General features: G+C 33.7%; 1 protein-coding gene across 3 annotated transcripts in view; it reads right to left on the reverse strand.

Moving 5' to 3' along the window:
* The window catches only part of DPP10 (dipeptidyl peptidase like 10), a 1,433,428-nt gene that overhangs the window by 61,496 nt on the left and 1,347,320 nt on the right, over window positions 1-24,612 (reverse strand). For all 3 annotated transcript variants that reach the window (XM_032250727.1, XM_032250726.1, XM_032250725.1), the window contains exons 10-13: window positions 19,540-19,637; window positions 12,746-12,869; window positions 4,804-4,842; window positions 156-263 (exon numbers count right to left, since the gene is read on the reverse strand). In XM_032250727.1, the coding sequence (XP_032106618.1) occupies window positions 156-263; window positions 4,804-4,842; window positions 12,746-12,869; window positions 19,540-19,637 (369 nt within the window). The remainder of the gene's footprint in view (window positions 1-155; window positions 264-4,803; window positions 4,843-12,745; window positions 12,870-19,539; window positions 19,638-24,612) is intronic.

The following is a 24,612-nucleotide window of genomic DNA, read 5'->3' on the forward strand; positions in this document are numbered from 1 at the left end:
GCTGTGGATGGAGGTCCTCTTCCTAAGATGTCTTTGAGTTGTATATATGACTGGGCTTCACAGCCGTGAACTACAGGTTTAGAATGCCACAAGAACTGGGCCTTCAGGGACATGAGGACAATGAAATCAAAACATGGAAAAACGCCAGCACTTACCTGGATGAGGAACATAGCTATGTGGTGAAATTCTCCACGGCCCCCTTGCTTAACAGGAACTGTCATGAAAAATTTGCTGCCATCTCTAGAAAACACAGGCTCCTCATTCTAAAATATAAAAGAGCATAAAACAATCTCAAAAGGGCATATGCAATCTGTGCTGCCTACTGCTGTTAATTCCTGCATGGGTTCTAACAAGTATTGATTTAAAATTAGTTAGGAAACGGTCACATTATTTTAAAACATGAATGTATGCTATTTTTTAAAGTAAATCTGATACATTGTGTATATATGTGTTTGAGTTGTGGGAAGGCTGAGAAAAGTTTGTGCATGGCGGATATGAATGATTTACTATTAAAGACACTTTTTAAAATTATTGAAACAAGAAACGTCATATCTTCACATAAGATTTTTAGTGATATAATCTTCAAAGATAAGGAACATGCAAACATCTGCACCAGCTTATCAAAATAAATATTTTAATTATAAAATTCTGTAACATATTTTCTGAAATCATTTCTTCAGCAACTGTAGTTACTTGAAGATTCATTTCTGATAATGTATTCATAAATTTACAGAAAATACAAAAGCCGACAGGCCATAAGATTGAAAGGACTCTATAGAAAGTTATTTAATTCAAATTTCCCATCCTTACCACTCATCTCTCTACAAACACACAAACACAAATGCCTACCTACAACTGTGACCCTATTTGATTATTTTTAATTAAACTCTAGTGGCACATTATTAAATCAATAGAATTATTTTTGAAAATTAAATGATGGAAGTTATATATATATATATATATATATATATATATGACTGCTCTCTTTCCTCAGGAAAAACATTAAGAAAATGAATTTATCTGACAAAACATTGAATTTTTCCTGCTGGATTAATGAGAGTGATTATATATATATGGTATAAAGAAAGGCTTTGATATGGGTCCCGAGTAGGTCTGCACAATGGCCTTCAAGCCCTTTTAGATGACTTGGCCCTCTACTGTCTTTCTGATCTCATCTTTTTCATTCTCTTGCTTCTTCACTGGATTTCTTCATGATCCTGCTCCAGGGTTTTTGTATTTTGTATTCCCTTGGTCTGGCTCTTCCTCTTATCTCTTTCAGGTCTCTGATCTGAAATCTCCTTATGAATAAGGTGTTTTCTTATTATCTTATCCCCTTATGAATAAGGTGTTTTCTTATAACAATGACTATCATGTAAATTAAGCTCAATAATTATTTACTGATTGAATCAATTAATAACTATTTTAATATACTGAAGTCTGATTTTAGCTTCATTTATTACATCTCTTGACAGTAAAATAAGGATATTTCCTTATCCGCCTTATGAACATTCATGAAAATATAAGTAATATATGTAACAAATTTAAAACTCTAAAGTAATATACCATTCAAGATTGGAAAAATTGTATAACTGAGCATAGATACTGACAAAATACTTGACTGAGTGAAACACTTCTTTAAACTATAATAAAGTCAATAATTCTATTTGCTTCATCTCCTGCTCCTGTGAGAAAATCCAAGAAACTCTCTCTTGGAGTTTCTTTTGTCTGAACAACCTTTCTATCTTCCTTTTCTTGCAAAATCTTACTCATTTTTTACTTATTCTCATGAAACAAAAGAATTTCCAAAATTTCCCTAGTTAGGAAATCTCTCTTCAGATATTCTAAAAAGTATCTTGTATTCATCACTATCATGGATTCCAATACACTCTATTATATTGATCTATTAATATGTTGGCTTTCTTCATTAGGCAATTAATAATTAAACCAAATTTTAAATTTTATCTGTTTAGCTCTATTGCCTAGGACACAGTAGGTCCCAACTCATAATTGATGAATAGATGAATCTATCAATAGAGTGAACAAAAATACTTGTTACATATATCACTCTATCCACCAGATTTATTCCCATATAGCAGCTCCTCCCTTACCATTCTCACTTTGTGCTTCTCTCAAAAGACCAATATCCTTTTTCTCATGTACGAATATATAAGCAATCTCCCATTTACATTGCCTCCTCCCCAGTTCTAGAATCTTAGAAGTAGTTCAGAAAAGGAATAGATGGGGGCTACAATCTCAAATGCCTTGCTGGACTAAGAAAATCTGCCCCCTACACTTGACAATGACTGGTGATAAAACATTCAGTTCCAAACGATAATGCCAGTTTCATAACATTATGCAAGTCAGTGTTTTTGACACACAAGGCAGTCAACTGGGGATACTGGACTCTATCCCTTGACCAAACATATTACACATTGTTCATCCCAACTGCAAGTCCCTTGAAAGCTAGGCCAAGCATGCATACTTCTCTTTGCCTTTTCTACTATGCCAAAAGAGAGTATATGATCATTCTGTTAAATTTATAATTATCTTAGAAATTTGCTGCTTATTACTGCTACCATGCTCATCCATTAAATTTCATATAATTCTAAGTATTTCATAAAATTCCCTTAGAGATTCTGGAGAAAAAAAATCAACTGTGATAAACGACCAACAGCATTTACTAACTGAATAATTAATAACTGGATGCTTTGTTTTTCAAAAAAGTTTCTATTAAACATGCATAAACTTGGGATTTAAAAATTAGATAGCATAATCTCAAAAGAGCATGCATTATGTTGACATATGTTAAACTATTATGAATGTCACTGGCAATAAAATTAACAGGAAAAGATGTTTAGTAATGGAGGGCAATTCAGAATGCTTCAGTATTCATTATATTTTTTATTTTTCATTGTTTTTATTTTCTGTATCTAACTGAAATATGTGAGACTATTATTGGCTGCAAAATCAGGGTATTTTTCAATTTTATTTTGCACATTGGCTAAGGTAAAAGTATTTGTGTTAATAGATAACCATGTATGAAGACACATATATGCATAATATATATACAAACATATATCTGTGTCTATCCATCTACCTATCCTTCAGATAACTAATTATTTATAATCCCTTTTCCTTTTTTCCTTAAGCATTCAATAAGTAGCTATTGAGCTCTTCTTACATATTGAATTCTATATTAGGCATCTGGTTTACAATTAGGGGCAAAATATAAACATCCCCTTACCCCTGTAACTTAGCAAAAAACCAAAAACCAAAAAACACAGCAACAATTGTGTGTTACACAAAGATTACATTTGACTTTCATGTAACTTTTATTGGGAGATGTGATTTGGTTAGGCTAGTTAGAGGAAGTGATTTCTTAAGTAGGTGATTTAAACCAAAGTTTGAAAAATAAATAGGCTTCAAATAAGGAAGTTTGAAGGAATTTTGTTCAGAAGAAAGGGCACTTATGAAGTCCCTGTGCATATGAGGGTCCATGTAGCTAGACTGGAGAAAACACGTAAATTGATTATATAACACAGAGCTGAAAAAGCTATCAATTTAATCCCTTGTGGACCTTTTAGGGATGCCAGTCTTTATCTGAATGACAGAAAGAAGAGAGGAAACTTCTTTGAGTTATTGAAGTGCAAGTATGAGGAGAATGTTAGTAGCAACAATTAAATGCATATTTTAAAAAGGTCACTCAGCCAGCCTGCAGCGTGAACAGATTGGCAGGTGCCTGAGGGCTTGAGACTTGCTGTATCTGTAGTTTGAACATGGACAGTGTTTGTAAATTAGAGAAAAATAAATTGACTTAAGAAATGTTTGAAAGTAAAATCAAAGTAAAATCTTTACATGTTAATTACATATATAGATAAAAACGAGAAAAGATTCAAGGATGACTATTGGGTAAATAGTTTTAAGATCTGAATGGATAATTACATCATTGACTCCTATGATAAAAATAAGTAAGGCTGGCTAAAAGAAGAAAGTGATCAGTTTAGACCTGGGGAGTATGAAGCTATTTTTCAGATTTAGGAGGAGATGGTAAACATAAATTTAGATATTTTAGAACTCATTGAAGTGTCTTGATAAATGTGAAAGTCTCAAAATATGGGTGGTCATTAACATCATAGACACCTAGAGAAAGAATACAAAATAAAAGAGGGCTTTGAAGAACAAAAAGAAAACCAAAGCAAACCATACCACGTATATTATTTCCCTTTGCAAAAAGCAGTAATGGAGTTAAGAGTAAAATGAATTCAGCTATATTTAAATAAGCTATTGTGTTTCCTTCTGAATTGTCCAAGAGGAGACCCTGTAACAGTGATTAGGTTTTTAGTCCGTCATGTTCTTAATTCCAGCCTCATTTATGTCACAAACCAGAACTGTGAGCTAGAACACAACTAAGAAGAGAAGCATTTATTTAAATAATCTCCATGATCAATTTATGTAGAGGTCTGGTCAATTTTTAAGAACAATGCTAATAATTTCCACTTTGGTTAGGTCCCGAGTTTTTTCTCCTTCATCTACACAAATGCATACTTACATAAAATATTTTTAAAAGTGATTCTGACAGTTATTCTGCAATTTATGTCTCATAAAAAACAGATGTAACCTTTTCACAAATGATATCACAGAAAGCCCAAATCATAAGTGATCCTTTTAATGAAAAAGAATCACCCTTTCAAACCTAGCAAAGCCTTAAACTCATACTTTTTTACACAAAGTTATCACATAAGAAATGGGTGAACATAAGGATGGACACAATGGCCAAAATGTGACAGACCACCTATACTGTACCTGCTTAGAGAGCCACGTATCTGATGTCATCTCATATTTCTGAAACAAAACAATTAACTCCATGAAGCATCTAAAGATCAAAATGAGCATATATCAATTTAACTTTTTTTAAATACAGTTATCATCAGGTTTTTTTTCCCTCTCTTCGACTGGTGAAATACCCTGAGAGATCTCATTGTCATTATTGATTTAATCTGAATGAGTAAGTAGAGAATAGGGACTAAATGATAATTTAATTATAAAGTCTTTTCTTTGGTGAACTCTTTCAGAATTCCCAGCAGTACCTCACCAGGGATAAGAGATCATTTTCCAGCTCTGTTTGATTACCTCATTCAAACTGTTTTGAGCCACCAGACACTGTCTCTTTTCACCTCTAGGCATCACTGAGGGACAAAATTATTAAGACCTTCAAAGGAACTGGGCAAACAGCCAGGAATAAAATTAAAAAGTGGACATTCTTTCAATATCTAATTTATTCATAATCATGGCCAGTTTTTTTCTTCTTAGTACCTCAGTCTTTGAGGAAAAATAGCAAACATTTGAAATGACAAAATTATATGTCCCTTCAAAACAGTCTTGCATCAGATCAGAGCCAAATAATTTGACCCCAAGGTAAGTATGTGTAGATAGGACAAGCTTTAGTAATACCATTTACATTTAATGACATAAAATACTTGTAGTTTTCTCAAAGAAATGATTCTATAATAAAAGTATTCAAATTAAGAAACATTAATAACAATGTATTAGGGGCTTTTCTATATGGAGAGGTACCCTTCTCAAATTGTTAATAATAAATTATTTGTAGGTTTTTAAATATTAATTTCTCTTTCTAAATCCATATTATTATAATTGATCACTTTCTCTTTTCAGAGCATTTTTTCCCCACAGATATTCATTACATGAAGATATCCAAAAAAATCTAACTGAATCATTTCTTTATTCTCCATTTGCTCCCTCGCATTAACCATTCTTGATATCTGTAAAACATAGAAATAAAACAGATTCCAATGCCACTGCTTGTTAGTACCACCAAGTATTAGTAGAACCCATGAGAGCCCAAAACTTCATGTGTTATTGTTCATCTCATTATTTCAATTAACGGAATGGAAAATCTTTTTAATTCCACACGTAGAATAAAATATATTAGAATATCAACAAGGTGTCAAATCAAAAGTAGGATAGAACTACTGTATCTATTTTCTATTGAAGCATTTCTTTGCAGTTAACTGTATGCAATGAATATATTTAGAATATCCTTATCTAGAAGGGCTTCCTCTAATTGAATACAAAATATGTAGGTCAGTTTTTTTTTTTTTTAATTTTACTTTAGGTTTTGGGGTTCATGTGCAGATCAAGCAGGATTGTTGCATAGGTACATACGTGGCAATGTGGTTTGTTGCCTCCCTCCCCCCGTCACCTGTATCTGGCACTTCTCCCCATGTTATCCCTCCCCAACCTCCCCATCCCCTCACTGTTTCTCCCCTGGCCCCTCCCGACAAACCTCAGTGTGTGATGCTCCCCTCCCTGTGTCCACATGTTCTCATTGTTCAACACCTGCCTATGAGTGAGAATATGCAGTGTTTGATTTTCTGTTCTTGTGTTGGTTTGCTGAGAATGATGGTTTCCAGATTCATCCATGTCCCTACAAAGGACATGAACTCATCCTTTTTTATGGCTGCATAGTATTCCATGGTGTATATGTTACATATTTTCCTTATCCAGTCTATCACTGATGGACATTTGGGTTGGTTCCAGGTCTTTGCTCTTATAAACAGTGCCTCTATGAAAATACGTGTCCATGTGTCTTTATAATACAATGATTTATAATCCTTTGGGTATAAATCCAGTAATGGGATTGCTGGGTCAAATGGAATTTCTATTTCTAAGTCCTTGAGGAATTGCCACAGTGTCTTCCACAATGGTTGAACTAATTTATACTCTCAACAACAGCATATAAGTGTTCCTATTTCTCCATATCCTCTCCAGCATCTGTTGTCTCCAGATTTTTTAATGATTGCCATTCTAACTGGGGATTTGGATTTGCATTTCTCCAATAACCACTGATGATGAGCATTTTTTTGTATGTTTGTTGGCCTCATGTATATCTTGTTTTGAAAAATGTCTGTTTATATCTTTTGCCCACTTTTGGATGGGTTTGTTTGTTTTTTTTTTTCTTGTAAACCTGTTTCGTTCTTTGAAGATTCTGGATATTGGCCCTTTGTCAGATGCGTAGACTGCAAAAATTTTTTCCCATTCTGTTGGTTGCCAGTTCACTCTAATGATTATTTCTTTTTCTGTAAAGATGCTCTGCAGTTTAATTAGGTCCCATTTGTCTATTTTGACTTTTGTTGCCAATGCTTTTGGTGTTTTAGTCATGAAGTCCTTGCCTATGCCTATGTCCTGAATGGTTCTGCCTAGGTTTTCTTCTAGGGTTTTTATGGTGTGAGGTCTTATGTTTAAGTCTTTAATTCATCTAGAGTTAATTTTAGTTTAAGGTGTCAGGAAGGGGTCCAGTTTCTGCTTTCTGCACGTGGCTGGCCAGTTATCCCAGCACCATTTATTGAATATGGGATCCTTTCCCCATTGCTTATTTTTGTCAGGTTTGTCAAAGATCAGATGGCTGTAAATGTGTGGCGTTGCCTCCGAGGTCGCTGTTCTGTTCCATTGGTCTATATCTCTGTTTTGGTACCAGTACCATGCTGTTTTGATTACTGTAGACTTGCAGTATTGTTTGAAGTCAGGTATCATGATGCATCCAGCTTTGTTTTTTTTTGTTGTTGTTTAGGATTGTCTTGGCTATGTGGGCTCTCTTTTGGTTCCATATGAAGATTGAGGTGGTTTTTTCCAGTTCTTTGAAGAAGGTCATTGGTACCTTGATTGGGATGGTGTTGAATCTATAAATTACTTTGGGCAGTATGGCCATTTTCATGATATTGATTCTTCCTACTCATGAGCATGGAATGTTTCTCCATCTGTTTTTGTCCTTTCTTATTTCCTTGAGCAGTGGTTTGTAGTTCTCCTCGAAGAGGTCCTTTTTATCCTTTGTTAGTTATGTTCCTAGGTATTTTATTTTTTTGTAGCAGTTGTGAATGGAAGTTCTCTCATGATTTGGCTCTCTGTTAGTCTGTTATTGCAGTACATGAAGGCTTGTGATTTCTGCACATTGATTTTGTATCTTGAGACTTTGCTGAACTTGCTTATCAGTTTAAAGAGATTTTGGGCTGAGATGATACGGTCTTCTAAATATACAATCATGCCATCTGCAAATAGAGACAATTTGACTTCCTCCTTTCCTAACTGAATATCTTTTATTTTTATTTCTTGCCTAATTGCTCTGGCTAGAACTTCAAATACTATACTGAATAGGAGTGATGGGAGAGGGCATCCTTGTCTAGTGCCAAATTTCAAAGGAAATGCTTCCAGTTTTTGCCCATTCAGTGTGATATTGGCTGTAGGTTTGTCGTAAATAGCTTTTATTATTTTGAGATATGTTCCTTTGATACCTAGTTTATTGAGAGCTTTTAGCACAAAGGGCTGCTGAATTTTTGTCAAAGGATATGGGCCGATTTTTAAATTTTTACTTTAATTTTTTATTTAAAAATCAAGATCGTGTCTCACTATGTTGCCCAGGTGGGTCTTGAACTCGTGGCCTCAAGCCATCCTCCCCACTTGGCCTCCCAAAGTGATAGAGTGGTAGGCATTTTCTTTTTTTTAAGACAGAGTATCTCTTTCTTTGCTGCCCAGGCTGGAGTACAGTGGCCTGATCTTGGCTTACTGCAACCTCTGCCTCCCCGGTTCAAGTGATTCTCCTACCTCAGCCTCCCGAGTAGCTGGGATTACAGGCATGTGCCACCATGCCCAGCTAAGTTCGTATTTTTAGTAGAGATGGGGTTTCTCCATGTTGGTCAGGCTAGTTTCAAACTACCGACCTCAGGTGATCCGCCTGCCTTGGCCTCCCAAAGTGCTGGGATTACAGGTGTGAGCCACCAAGCTGGGCCTATGTTTATTTCTGTATAGGTATGTGTACATATATATGTCTACTTATTTATATATAAAATGTTATGTTTACATATATGTTTAACTTCACTCTGAACTTAAATATTAATGTAATCTTATTTTACATTCCTACCTGCAAATAATGAGAATTTTTGTTCTTCACATCCTCTTTAACAGTTAATGTTGTCAGTTTTTTGTTATTTTAATGTAGTCATTCTAATGATGTGTAGTATTATTATAATTGTAATCCATATTTCGCTAATGTCTAATGAAGTTGAGTACTTTAATTTTTTTATATAAAAATGGGATCTCATTTAGTTGTCCAGGCTGGTCTTCAACCCTTGGCCTCAAGTGATCCTCTCATGTCAGCCTCCCAAATTACTAAAATTACAAGTATGGGCCACCATACCCGGCCAAATGTTGAGTACTTTTTCATGTGCTCATTATCTTCCTTATAAGTAACTGTTCGCATTTTAATGTTTTTATGGGGTTGTGTTTTTATTACTGAGATATAGAATTTCTTTATATATGTTTTTGTCTGATATACATTTTGCAAAATATTTTCTTCCAGACTACAGTTTGCATATCCATTTCCTTTATGGTGTCTTTCTAATTTTATTGATGTCCAATTTATTATTTCATAATTAATGAGTTTTTGGCTTATTCAGTACAGTAAAGTTTTATTTCATATTTTCCTCTAGAACAAGGACAGTATTAGCTTTTAAGTTTAGGGGTATGGTTTATCCCAAATTGATTTTAGAATATGATACAAGATGTCAAACATCATGTTTTTTTCCCCATTAGGGATGTCAATTATTTTAGCTCCATTTTTCTGCACTGAACTGCTTTGGCACCTGTGTAGAAGATAAATCAATCATATAAATGTGGGCCTGTTCTCTAGAAACCATTAAATTTAATGACTTATTTGTGGTCCTTATCCCTCCACTAGCATCTCCAGGTTTTTGTGGCATTTTATTTATTCTTGAAATCATGTAGGGCTAATTCCTTCAATTTTGTTCCTTTACAGGATTGCTTTGACTTGTTCAGGTATGTTTTGTTTCCATATTAAATTTTAAAAACTGCTTGTCCATTTCTACAAAAAGAATCAGAAGGGATTTTAATTGGGGTTATATTAAAATTATGATTAAATTTGGGTCGAATTGGTATCTTCACAATATTAATCTTTTCTATTTAAAAACATGGAATAGCTTTCATTTATTTAGGTCTTTCAAATGCCTTTTAGTAATGCTGTATTATTCAGTATTGGAGTATTTCACGATATTCGTTAAGTTTATGATTGTGTAAAGTTTTAAAGATTTTAATGGTGTTTTAGCTGATTTTTTTCTTAATATCACTAACATAGAAATCATGTTTTATTGTTTCTCTATTCTTTATTTTGAAACAAGTACAAACCTACAGGCAAGTTAGATGACTGGTTCAAGAAACCTGAATACTCTTTGGATGTACTTGCCACTTGTTTATATTTCATCCCATTTGCTTCCTTACAAATTGTGATTTTGTATTCTAGATTTTTATTGTAGGCTTTTTAAAAATGTACACAAGTATGTTATCTATAAATACAGACTTACTTCTTCCTTTCCTAACACTGTAACTGATTTCTTGCTAAGTTACTCTGAGTGGGGCCTCTGGCAAAGGTTGCATCATAGTACTGAAAATGGATATCCTTACCTCACTGCTAATCTTAACATGAACAAGGTTAGTGTTTGCACATTCAATAAGAGGGTACTTTATGGATATCTTTTAACAGATTGGGGATGTTTCTTCTTACTCCTTTATATTGAAAGTTACCATGAATTGGTTTTGAATTTCGTCAATTGCTTTTTGTCATTTATCCAGATATTTAATTATTGTTCCCTTAACTAAATTACACTGATTGGTTTTCAATATTAAACTAATCTTAAATTCCTGGGATTAACCTCATTTGATGGTAAAGCACTATCCTATATTTATATTGATGGTGTTGAGTATTGATATATTGATACATTAAGGACATTCTCATATTTGTGTTGATATGGAAAAATCACCTAAATTGTGATTTTCCCTTTAAAAAAAAAAAAAACTTTGTTCTGGTAGACAGTTAATTTACAGACAGATGAACTTGACACTTTACAGTATAATCTAAAGGTGATTAGAAGGTGTCTAGAACAGCCATACTTCTAATGCTCTTTCTTTCTGGGTTCACAGTTGAATACCTAGGGTTTTCAGTGAGATTTTTTCACTATTGTTGTTCAGAACTCTAATCCCTCTAAATACTTTGCAGCTTGCAGATTCTTCCTTTGCTACAAAATGTTTAGTAGTTGTTTCCTTTAAGGCAATGTGGAGGCATATATGTATGTACAGCTAAGCACTGAGGCTAATACATAAGGGGTCCTCTTCACAGATTATTAGAGTTCTTCTCTATATAGCTCCAACTTCTATGGTCCCTGTTCTATAAATTCTAGTCACCACAAAAGCCTCAAACTCTGATTCTCCCTGCCTACTTAGATCACAGAGATGTTTTTGCTTTGCTTGGGCTCTATCTCCTTGCCATTTGGTCTCAAAAGTGATGTGAATAGAAACTCATAGTTAGGTTGATTTTGTGCATTTACTTGATTTCAGCATTTATGGTCATGATCCTCCTATTGTCCCATATCTGAAGACAGTTGTTTTGTATATTTTGTACAATTTGACAGTTGTTTACAACAGAAAAGCTAGTCAGGTAACATTTACTCCATCTTTTCCAGAAAAGAAGTTTGAAAATTCAGTTGTTAATCTAAAAATCCTTTACCAAAATGCCATACACATAATATAACCATTTAAACTTTTTGCAATGTTCTTTCTACCAGGAATCTTAAAAAAATGACACATTAAATTTACTACAGAGTTTATAAAAACTGATATTAGGAACTGAAATATAACCTGATTTCAAAACAGAGGGTTCATAAACCAATTTTTACTAGTTATTTAATTTCAGGACAGAAACACTTTTATTTTATCAGATCTATCTGAATTACAGAAAAAATAAATAACATGGATGTATTTAAAGAGGATAGAAAAGAAATTTTCTATATTCTCAAGTTAATCAAAGATACAATATAGAGAAAAATTGCATATCTGAGAATGAAGCTAATCTGTCTTGGATTAATCTTCATGCTGTATAATAATTAATTTGGTTTTTAAAAGCTCAATTTGTTCTCTTCTGCTTATCTTCAATATTGTTCACTTCAAAGTTTGGAAGCTTTACGAATTAAAATATATATTCTTTCTATTTTTTTAATTTATTTTATTGCATTTTAGGTTTGGGGGTACATGTGAAGAACATGTAAGACTGTTGCATAGGTACACACGTGGCAGTGTGATTTGCTGCCTTCCTCCCCGTCACCTATATCTGGCATTTCTCCCCATGCTATCTCTCCCATTCTCTCCACCCTCCACTGTTCCTCCCCTATTTCCCCCCAACAGACCCCAGTGTGTGGTGCTCCCCTCCCTGTGTCCATGTGTTCTCATTGTTCAACACCCGCCTATGAGTGAGAACATGTGGTGTTTGATCTTCTGCTCTTGTGTCAGTTTGCTGAGAATGATGGTTTCCAGGTTCATCCATGTCCCTACAAAGGACACAAACTCATGGTTTTTGATGGCTGCATAATATTCCATGGTGTATATGTGCCACATTTTCCCTGTCCAGTCTATCATCGATGGGCATTTGGGTTGGTTCCAGGTCTTTGCTATTGTAAACAGTGCTGCAATGAACATTCGTGTGCACGTGTCCTTATAGTAGAATGATTTATAATCCTTTGGATATATACCCAGTAATAGAATAATTATTTTCCTACTAGTTTTAAAAGTTAAACCCTGAATTTTTGCACAATGCATTTCCTGATCCCTCTTTGTCAAGTTGTATAAGCTACTTTACTTTAAGCATAAAAGAAAAGTAAAGTATACTTACTTTACTGCAAGCACCAGTAGTGGTCTCACAGACTGTGAGGATAGAGATGTTCTGAGGTCGGTTTAACCATCTTACCACAGTCTTCGTATTGCTTACCCATTTAACCATAGTGATATAGTATTCTCTAGTTTGGAAACAAAATTAAAACACATGTTTAGAGCCAGAGCACTGGGATAATACCAACAATATACATTTGCCATTTTATACATAAGAATAATTGAACCACTGTAAGGATGTTGCTCCATATTAATTTATAGATAAATAGATACATAGATATCTGCTCTTTTCAATATTTACATATATAAAAATATATGTGTACATATGTATTCACATGGGCATATACATATGTATACAAATATACAGATAATTTGATAATAAATTTGAGAGTGAATTATTTCCCAGAAAAGTAATTCTTGGAAAAATCCAAACAATCACATGCTAGATATTTATGAAAATTATCTATTGATTAGTATTCCTTTAAGTGCAAAACAATTATACATTTGTAAAGGCAGGTTTTTTTTCTTTAAAATCGCAATCAATAAATCATCAAGAATAATCTTTTCCAATTAAAAGGCAAAGGTTATTTCTGGCTTAATGATTATATCTTTTACGTAACCTCTGTGTTATTTCACTTTATACGTGGGAACTTTGGCTACAAAGGTATGAATGGTTTCTTTTGGTCTTTGTCAGCTGTAGATCAAGGACCAGTCCCAATCCTAATACATAGTATTTTTTACAGATTGCAGTTACCTTATTTATTTGAAACATTTTTAAAACAAGAAGGAATCAAATTAAAGAAGATGAAAGTCTATATAAATTCTTGGTATAATAAGGATATAATTCATGGGGCCAATTATGTCCTCAGACTAACTGGAGATAGGAAAAAGTTTATGTGTCTTCCTTTATAACACATATGTTTGGACATGTATACATTATGTCACAAAGCTTCCAACTCACACACAAGAAAATACAATCATCAATACTCATCAATTTATGATAAAAATTTTTAAAAATATTTCCCAGTTTCAGAACAGATTAGTTACTTCAGAAAGAGTCATCCAGTCTATAGCCTTACTACCCTGAATGTGCCCGATCACACCTGATCTCAGAAGAAATAGCCATCTATGTAAGGAAAGAGCTATCAAAGTACTGTATTACAACTAAGTAACCTAGTTTTATATGACTTAGAAAATATCAACTACAGAAGAATAACCTCATGATACAAATCCCCCGTCTTTAGATGCATCTGGGTTAGATATCCAGCTACACGAATGTTACATATCTAACATTACTGAGTAGCTACTATTTCCTCTAGAAAACCTGTTAGCTGATCAAAGTTAAGACATCAGGAAAAAGGCAAGCATAAGTTGACATACAGGAAAGCTGCCATATTTTTTTCAACAATCTCTTCAAGACATCTGGCAACTTTCACAACTAGTTGAGCTCTGCTTGAAAACTGCCATTAAACTCAGTAAAATCAAAACATGAAGTGCCCTAAATAGAGTTAATAAAGCAACATTGAATAAAATATGCAGCTGGCTTAGGTATAATCTTTGTCCATATCAGTAGGCTTTGTGATCCTCCAAAGAACAGTGTCCTGTTCACTTTCACTGTGTTTTGTTTAAGCTGATTACTTTGCATACACTATTATATTTAGCAATGTGAATATTAAAAAGTAGAAAATGAAGTATTAACCTTTAATAGATTTTTCTAGAGAATTTAGCTTATAGAAAAATGACAGTAAGTACTATGAATAATCAGAAAATAAGTGCTGAAATGCTAAATAATTGATGTAAATGTCATTGAAATTTGAAGCAAAAATTAATTTGAATATTGTAAACAACTAACCAAAGACTGCAAAATCAAGGTCATATTTTCTGGTAAAAAGCTAGATTGAAGTGATATACAGTTGATTTTCAAATCCAGTCAGAAATGTGTCTCAATTACCTGCCATAATATTATATTTTGTGCAATATGAGGTAACAAACTAAGATGAATAATTTTAAAAATAAATAATAACAAAACAGAATTTAAATATTCATCTTGAGAGGTTCCCTTTCAAAGTTGTCCTCAAATGAAATGTTACAAGAGTATCTTCAAAATGCCTCACAGGCATGATATAATATGTTTATTAACTAAGATGCCAAATTTTGACTTTTTCTTTTTTTTTTTTTTTGAGACAAAGTCTCACTGCGTCACCAGGCACCAGGCTGGAGTGCAGTGGTGCGAACTCGGCTCACTGCAACTTCCACCTCCCGGGTTCAAGCAATTCTCCTGCCTCAGCCTTCCGAGTAGCTGGGACTACAGGTGCACACCACCACGTCCAGCTAATTTTTTTTTTTGTATTTTTACTAGAGATGGGGTTTCACCATGTTGGCCAGGATGGTCTTGATCTCTTGACCTCGTGATCCACCCGCCTCGGCTTCCCAAAGTGCTGGGATTACAGGTGTGAGCCACCGCGCCCGGCCTAAATTTTTATTTTTAAAAAAAGAATTTAATATTTGGAAAAGAATTAAAAGCCAACCAGTACAAATGTGGTGAATAACTGATTTTTAAGGGAACACTAACTTAGTTGTAAAATGTTAAGTTGAAAATCATTAATTTACAGCAATACACTTATATTTATCTTTGACTAAATATTGTGATGACTGTGTCTGTTTCTACATAATGTGCCTTATGGTCATAAGCAAAGCATTATCTGACGTGAGATACCTCATTACAAACCTTGCTTATACCCAAGAATGACCTTGCTTATGGTAAACACAATCTGAAGAATGAAAGTTCTCCATAAAGTTGAATTTGTAAAGTCTAACAAGGGCCCATTTCAAACCACTGAAATTTCTATATTAAAGTGTTGGACATAGCCAAAATGAAAGCCCAAGTAGAGCTTGACACATAGGCAAGGAGGACAGATATATCTACTAACTAAATCTCTTCCTGTATCATTTATTTCCTTGCCCCAGGAGTCTAGGTGTACATCTCCCTGTGAATCATACTGATTAATTATGCTTACTCATAAGTACTCAGGCTGTCTCTGAATGAGGGAGTAGGGAAGCACCCTTACCTGGAAATGTCACACTCCTTGGCCTGCCTGCTGCAGATGTAGCTGTCCTCCTGGAACTCCGTCTCATGAACACATTAGATCTGGTGTTCCACGACCAGTGGCCAGCAGAAGTGTCCCTTTCTTATAACTGGATTTCCTGCTTGTTCCTAGTCTCCATGGCTCTGGATTACCCAGGAAGTCCTCGAGGATCTGGTCCTCTTGAGCCACAGAGACAGAGACAAGCTAGTTAGAGGAATTGTACTCAAGTCAACAGAGACTTTCTATCAGCTGGGTGGTCTGGCACAGAAGATCTAATTGTCCACAAGGTTATGTGAAATGGAGGCCCCAGCATCACCTGCAGACAGGTATGTTAGTAGTTACACCGTGTTTTCACAGCCTTCCTATCCAATCATTGCTCTATGTTTGCACCAAAATAACTGTGAAATGTAGTTACTTTGAGCTCATTCTCTTCTAGATAATCTGTGATGTCTTCCCGAAAGTATATTGTGATGGTATTCATGACCAAATTATAGCTAGTGTTCTCCGAAGACCTCTGTTAATAACTATGCATTACTTGTAAGACGGACACTTCCATGAACATGGGTTAATTTATTAATTAGATTTTCTTGAAAGGCACAGATATTCCTTGGAAGAGTAAGTGATGTAGGCTAGATATACTTAAAGAAATAGGAAGAGGAAGTGTGACAGTGTCAAGCCCAGAGTGACAGGGGAAATATGACCATGTTAAATCAGTGATGCAGGTTGAGAAAAACAGGTCACAAAACATAGATGACTTTAGAAAGATTTCTAATAAGTAAAATAATGCTAAAGACATAGAATAAGAAGAAACCAAATATAAACTATTACTTTTACTCTTCAGACTAGAGAGGTCTACACAAATGACCATGTATAACTTCTCCTAATTAATGTGACTTATCTGATCTGTGGAGTATCTGCATGATTCACTTATCATAAGATAAAATTTCCCTTGAAAGTAAATATGTATTTTTAAATTCACACTTAGATTTTCTAATAAAGATATTGAGTGATTGCAATACCTTAAGTGCACAGTACAATAATTTGGCAAAATGTTTCTTCCTTCAAAGATGAAATAACCCATCTAACTCCCACTGGTTCTGGAAATATTCAAGAAGGGTCATTATCTTAGTTTCTACGATGCTACATTCTTTACAGAATCAGTACAGACCGTGATTCCGATAAGATAAACTGAACGGTGATGAGACAACTCTGAACTGAATTACTTTTGAAGAAAAGTTGAACTTAGTATCTAAATTGATGAAATGACTTTAGCTGAATTAGACATAAATAAACAAATAAATAAAACAATTGAAGAGAATATAAGGTTAAGAATTAGGAGAAGAAATTATGCCTTTCTGTAGATTATCTTATCCTTTTAATTTCTTTTTAAATCATATAAATTAATAAAAATTTATTTTACAGTCTTTGATGAGTATAAGCATTGGGTTGAAGGGACAGTCTACCAAACAATGATACCAGCTTGGGGACCTCTTTCTATTACAGTGATAAACACTGGTTATTATAAATAAGTAAACCAATCATCCAAATAAGCAATCAAAAAGACCAACAACAACAAAAAAAGATCTAGAATCTTCAATTCAAACAACAACAAAAAAGTTGTTCTCTAGGGTGGAAGTCAGAGAACCCAGTTTATAACATAGTGCAAGTCATTTAAAAAAAAAAAACTTTCTATATTTATCTATTATTCTTCCCTGTATAGACACAGTCATATATGTATTCAATTATTATTCTAGTCATCGTGGCAATTTTATTGGAAGGAAGAAAGCTAAGAGATGATTATATGTGTGGTTTACGTGTGGTGGAAAAAAAAGCACTAAAAAGGAAACTGAAAAGGAATAAAAGATAGTTTGTAATAGTACTGACAAACAGAATATGATTCACTTACTGATTGCCATTTCATAATCTAAAGATTATAAAAATATGCCAGATGCCTAAGTAACATACCAAAAAACACTCATAAACATGTAAATTACTATAAAATAATTATTTAAATATTCTGCTAATGAGAGTTTAGGCAGTATTTCAAACTATACAGGTAGCTATGCTATGAACACAACACAAAAATCAAAAAGAAGAGAGAACATTTGATGAACTTAATAGGACGTGAAGAAAGTGTGTTGTTAATAATTCAATTTATATATGTTTATATTTATATAAATAGGTAATTAAAATCAAGGTCAGGAATCAAGAGCTCTTTTTGGAAAGAAATGGGGATATTGTAAAATTGATTCCCATTTCAAAGATTTTTTGAAAGGAAAAAAATTAGAAATTATTATTTCAAGACAAGGGGATTCAGCCCTGAGACAGGTAGTGATTTATCCAATGACACAAATGAAATGGTGGTAGACATATGACTCAAACACTGCTAGTCTAGTTTCCTTTCCTGTTATTCAATAGTATTAAACAAACCAGAGAAAAAAAATAAGAGTTAAGGATCAGGTAAAATGTCAATAGTGTCCATAATTGCTTCATTTGTAACTTAACCATTTATGGCCACTAGATCAAGCTCAGAAATAAATGTTACTATTTGATTTGGTCATCTTTATTATATTATATATGTCAATTCAGGTCTATCTTTAAGGTCTTCCATCCAATGTGGATGAAATGCTCTGCAACTTGATGAAAGAGGCCTTACTTCATTTTCTACTTTTGTTATCAACCAGTCCTGAGCCTCTATCTCAATCATTTACTCTCGCTGGGATTTATCTTTTCCATCAGGAGGAGGAACAGTTTGTATTAGGTAGTTAATGAGGGTCTTCTGGCATAAGCATTCCATAAACCATTATTACGTTTTCAAGTAGGTAAAATTTCCACATATATCACGCTGCACTCTCCGTAAAAATGACCAACTGGGATTAAATTTTCTCTAAATATATCAATGAAACAAAATTTGAATGAAATTTCTGTTGGAACCAATCACCCTGATTGTCAATATCATCAAAATAAACTTTGAACTTAGCCCCACATTATTCAATATAATGTGAAACCATTTTTCTAAATCAGCTGTCTATCCCATCTCTAGGCTTGTGATAAATTTCTAAAGAGCTGTAGTATTTGAAAGAATCACTTTGAAGTTTGAGACCATGCTGGATTTCAAAATACACATAATTATTTGAGTAGCTGTTCACTGCTGAAGATTTTGTTAATATTAAAATTATACTTCTGACCCAATAAAATGTGTTTTCTCCCTGATCAAGCTTCTTAAACATAAAGATTTCATATGTAGGATATTTTGAGAAAAAAAAATCATTGAATGTCTCTGTCTGCAGAAGAAAGCTAAAGAATCCTTGGCAAAACCGTGGGGAGAAAGTTGGAAAAATTCACAAATTCCAGAGAGATTATATACTTTTAAAGAGCACCTTGAAAAAATATGTGGAGCAACTATTTTCTTGAAGAAAATTTAATGGAAAATGGTCCTTTGCCATCTCTGCCACATCTCCAGCAAAAGACCTAATTCTCAGTATCAGTCTCTTCGGTCATTTTGTGGTGCTGATAATCACCTTGGAGGTAAATGCTTCTTGGGAACAGCCAGACACTGAGAATGACTTCATTCCTCACTAATCGAGGCGGTTTCAGCTTTATTTTCAAGTGGATTTGTTGAACTGATCACATCTCTCTCTAAATTGCAACAAAATGATAATTGAAGTGAAAATATCTAGTTCCCCATAAAAGTGAAATTGAAATTGCATACCTTGATTTAAAGCTGTCAGGTGGCATGAGCTCCAGTGTGTGAGTTGGTCCATATAGGTTTACAACATATAATTTTATTGTTGGGTTCACTTGACCTGCCTTTGAGAAAATGAAAGTTGTAGTGCAAGTATATTAAGCATTAGAATATATTGAGCAACAAAAAGAAAAGGACTTTTGATTCATTTACTGTTTTGTGTTAGAAGAGGAAAAAAGTTTAATTTCTCTGAAGTAAAAATGATTTTAAATTAAACAACATGATTGCTTTCAATTGTTTTTTCAGATTGCTGCTCCTCAAGCATTTTCATCAGACAATTAAAGGTGATAGGAAATTGTGATGACTTCACTCATTAGGCAGTGCTACAGTGTTCTTTCCCTAAAACGGCACCAGTAGTTCAAGTAGCTACTCACGTTAGAGGATATGAAATGCAATGGGAAGAAGTTTTGGTGAATTAAAAAAAAAAAGGAAAGAAGGAAACCTACCCAAACTAGGTGCCCCATGCTTAAAATTCCAAAACTCCCAGGCTTTTATTTTAAACATCACTAATCACTAAATGGGGTAACTCATTTGCATAATTGACCCTTGGGAGGTGGGCCATGGGCAGACTGCCCTCACTGAGTACTGAGTACCTGGCATGAGGAGCAGAAAGGCAGCAGCAAGGATAATGTAATTTGAGTTCAGTGAATCAACGTTTTATTAAATAAATAATAAGTCGCAGGCATAGTAGTTGGTATGTTTCTGGCACACAGTAGACACTAAAGGCATTGTGTACATTATCTAATTAAATGTCCCTACTACAGTCCTAACATATAACCATTTTCTTAGTCACAATGTAGAATCTAGGCAAACTGTGCAAGGTGAAACACCTAAAACTAAGAAAGTTAGTATTTAAACCCCGGTTGCTCTTCACAGTGAATGTTGTGCTTTCTCTTCTTTCCAACAAAATGTCCTTCAAAGTTTTGCCAAATATACTGTGAGTAAGTAGGGGCAGGAATGAGAACTTTCGAGCAGTTTGAATGAATGAACGAATAATCACATCAATGATGTACCAAATTGCTTGATTACATGTGGCTCAATATATTTCTAAACAATACACCATTACTTTTATGAAGTAGCTAATGCTTAAAGAAGTCTGTGTGAGATATATAGAGAAGAAAAAGGAAATTAAACATTAGTTGAATTTAAAGATCTGATAAAAATCTAAAGGGAATGAGTAAACTGATTTAAAAATGACCAAGATCCATTTTTAAGGAATTGGTATTGACAAAATCCAGAGTTAAATCAGAACCAGAATCAACATAATACATTCTACCAATAGCCAGCAGGAGTTCCTCAATAACTGTTTTGTTAGGATATGAAGAGACTAGAACATTGGTAGAAGTGCATCATTCACTGGTTAGAAGTATTGAGCCAAAGGAAGAAGTCAGGAAAGGTTTCCACTACAGAAATGAGGTAACTATTAAGAGAAATTATGAAATTGGTTTATAGAGTAAAGGGCTCCCTGGAAGATAAGCTATGAGCCTGCCATACACCAAAGACTATAGAATTTATATAAGATTCTTATATATAATCTATGTAAGAATTTGCAAATCTTTTCATTATTCCCAAACCTGACACTGCCTCAGCACATTTGTTGGGCAGGTTAGCCTTCTGTGACCCTCAGGAGCTCCCTTTCACATCATTCTTCTTTTAATTTAGTTGTCATGTTTCTCCCTGAAATTAATGGCCTTATCTATTTAATTTTTAGTCTACCACTTCTCTAGCTGGATCAGGTATGTTAAACTTTAGAGCTGGATACAGTATGAGCAGTGCCATTCAAAGTGTTGTTCTTGGACCAGTAGCATCAATATGCATCTCCTGGAACCTTAAAAACACAAATTCATGGACCCCACCTGAAGCCTTATTCAGACTTGGAATTAGAATCTCTGAATGTGGGCCTATGAATCTGTTTAAACAAAATTCCCAGATAATGAGTTTGTAAATTTTAATAAAACACTGATCTATATCTCTAACCTTATCCATTTATCTATCTACCTAACAGCTCAGTGGCCTTCAAAAGTTAGCCAGCATCAGAATCATTGAGAGGTCTGGAGAAGCCTGTTAAGCTACTGACTGCTGAAGGCAGTCCACCTCCAGCATGAGACTGATACCCTATGAAGCTGATGAAAGCACCAGATTTTGAGAATGGGCTTAGCTTAATGTGTAAGTCAGAGAAACCTGAGTCCAAATGTACACTCTGTAATTTACTTGGCATGGCTATGAGAACATGCTAAAGAGTCTCAAGTATCATTTTATTTGTCTCATTTTGTCATATTATTTGAGAATATGTCACAAATCAGAAATTTTAAGTGGAAGTCTTCCTGCCTGTAGACAAAAATATCTCATAGACTAATAAAAAGATTTATATAAAATACTGAAAATAGTATATGATAGTGAATTAAAATGATAATTATTAAGACACTAAAAGTTCTTTTCTAGTTAGTGAAAAGCTGTGCTTCTATTTTTTTTATCATTCAATACACTGATTAAAGCAAATGGGAAATTTAATTAAATTAGATATATCTGCGAATTCTTGCCAACGATGCAGTTTTATGGCATGCTTTGTTAAAGACGTATCAGTTATCATATCTTTAAGACAGTTTCCTTTATGTCAGCAGCAATACAAGCTTATATAGGATCACTGATACTCCAATTAACTTCTACATGAACACAAATGAAAAGTCATGCAAACTTGTGGCCAGTTTTCAGACAAAATGTGAACAACTCGACTAAGCCTTAGGTTGCCTCCAAAATTCAAATGTCCAGCATTCTATAAACTCATATTTGTATCTTTCCATGAAGTTTTGAAATTAAGCACACATCACAAATTCATAGTATATGGTTCTGTAAATTTTAATATTTGAATCATTTTAATCATTTCAAGAGTTTGCAGACTAGAGGGTATTCATCTTTTTGTTTTTATAGTTACACTTGCCATAAAGACTGCAAACCCACAAATTTCTTTATTATTCCAAAACACAGCCTCAATAGCAATTAACCTTATTTTACTGGCAACTGAATTGTCATTAAACAAGATAATGTTTTAATTAAAAAGATTAACCTGAGGTGACTAGGATAGAACTGTGCATCTCTTTTGTGCTGAATTGCTAATGACAGGGTATTTTATGAGTTCTGAATCATGCTGAATTAAGTAAAATACATATGTATTTGTTTACTGTATTTCATTAGTAAATCTGACCACATTAGGTATTTGTTATACACATTTTAATCTAGTTTAACTTAAAGCACAATTTAGCATAAACTCTATATGTTGTTTCAATTTCCAAAGTAGCACTTTTTGAAAGTTTATTGCATAAGAGTGAATTGAAACAATACATTTGTTACAGCAAAAAACTAACAAAACATCTTTGAAATGAGTAGATAATAAAAAATCTGAAAATCGAAGTAACACAAGCAAAATAATACTGAAATTTATTTTAAGAACAAGTACCAAAACAGATTATTTTATTTGACTCTCATTGTCTTTAGTACCTGGGTAGGTGAGCAGGTCTTCTTACTAAAAATCACGTAACTGAATATCTGCATATTTTTTATTTTTAATAAATATTAATGGTAGTCATCGTATATAGTTATATATACTATTTGTATATATAATGGCAGGTGTGAGGCTAAGAATGGCACCCATATATAGCTAAGTGATAAGGAGTAAATGGAGCAAACAGAGCTCCATATATGTGCTAACTTGACAGGGAGATGTTTCGATTCCAACTGTGTCTTTGGAAATACAAACTGTTGACCTGTGGTGGTTTTATACAGAGGGATGAAATCAATAGATTTTAGTTGTTATTTTTTGATTCACATAGAAAAGCCATATGCATTAGCTGCATCTTCAAACTGCCTTCTTAGTTCTAGACTCATGGTGCTTGAACTTGGCCATTCCTAGGCCTCATAATTTTGATGAAATCAATAGATTTGAGTTTTTTCTCTGTTCTTAAAATACCTCCGACTTGTATAACAGCACTAAGCCTTTTAGAATCTGTTTGCTTATTTGTAAAATAGAGGCAATTGTGATAAAGACCAAATGAGAAAAAACCAAACAAGTGGAAAGTCTCCCTGAAAACCTAAAGTTTATCACTAGCACATGTAATTTCTACAATTAATAAAGAAGCATTATCATTATGCCTATCTTTGCTATTAAGCAATATTAATTTATTAAAAGAAATGATCAAATAATAAAGTAAGTTTATATTATTGCTGGCATAATTTACCATATAATTTGTCATAAATTATCATAAATTATCAAATAATAAAGTATCTAGATTTATATTATTGCTGAATTGTTGCTGACATAATTTAATTTTCTCAAATGCTTCCATTGGTCCATTTGTTTGTCTCAATCTAGTCAAAATTATGAAGCCTAGGTGTGGCCAAGTTTAAGCACTATGAGTTTAGAACTAAAAAGGCAATTTGAAGATGCAGCAAATATATATGGCTTTTCTATGTGAATCCAAAAAAATCCATTTCTTTTGGGAAATCAGTTACAAACAGTTGTCCCTTCCACAGAACTGATTGAATTTTCTTACTGCAGTGCATTGAGCAGCTAGATGTGATTTTATTCCATTTAAGCAGTGCACTGAGGACCTGGATGCTATTTTATTCCTTTGTGCAGTGTACTGAACAGTTGAATGTGCCTTTCACAGTATGTCACTAGTTCTCCATTTCATATTAAAATTGTCAGGTGAATATTTATTATCATAAATCAAACAACGTGAGAATTAATATATTTGAGGCAATTTTTCAGGTTTTCTCTGGGGAAAAAATAGTGCTGGTAGGCTGTATAGGCCCAAACTCTCATACACCAAAAAAAAAAAAAGAAAGAAAGAAAAAGAAAAAAAAAAGCTAAATCTGTAATTGGGGAAAGCAGTTCTTTTCTTTGAGTACATTAAAAATCTCTTGGTGCGGATTATTTTTTTGTGAAGTTAAATCAGTATTTTCTCCTGAAGAGCACTGTGTATATATGCCTTCTAATCTATGTCCAGACGATATCCTAAAAATGGCATTTTAAAATCATGGAAT

Source organism: Sapajus apella, unplaced genomic scaffold (assembly GCF_009761245.1).
Source record: "Sapajus apella isolate SASKATOON/1434 unplaced genomic scaffold, GSC_monkey_1.0 scaffold72, whole genome shotgun sequence".
Lineage (NCBI taxonomy): Eukaryota > Metazoa > Chordata > Mammalia > Primates > Cebidae > Sapajus > Sapajus apella.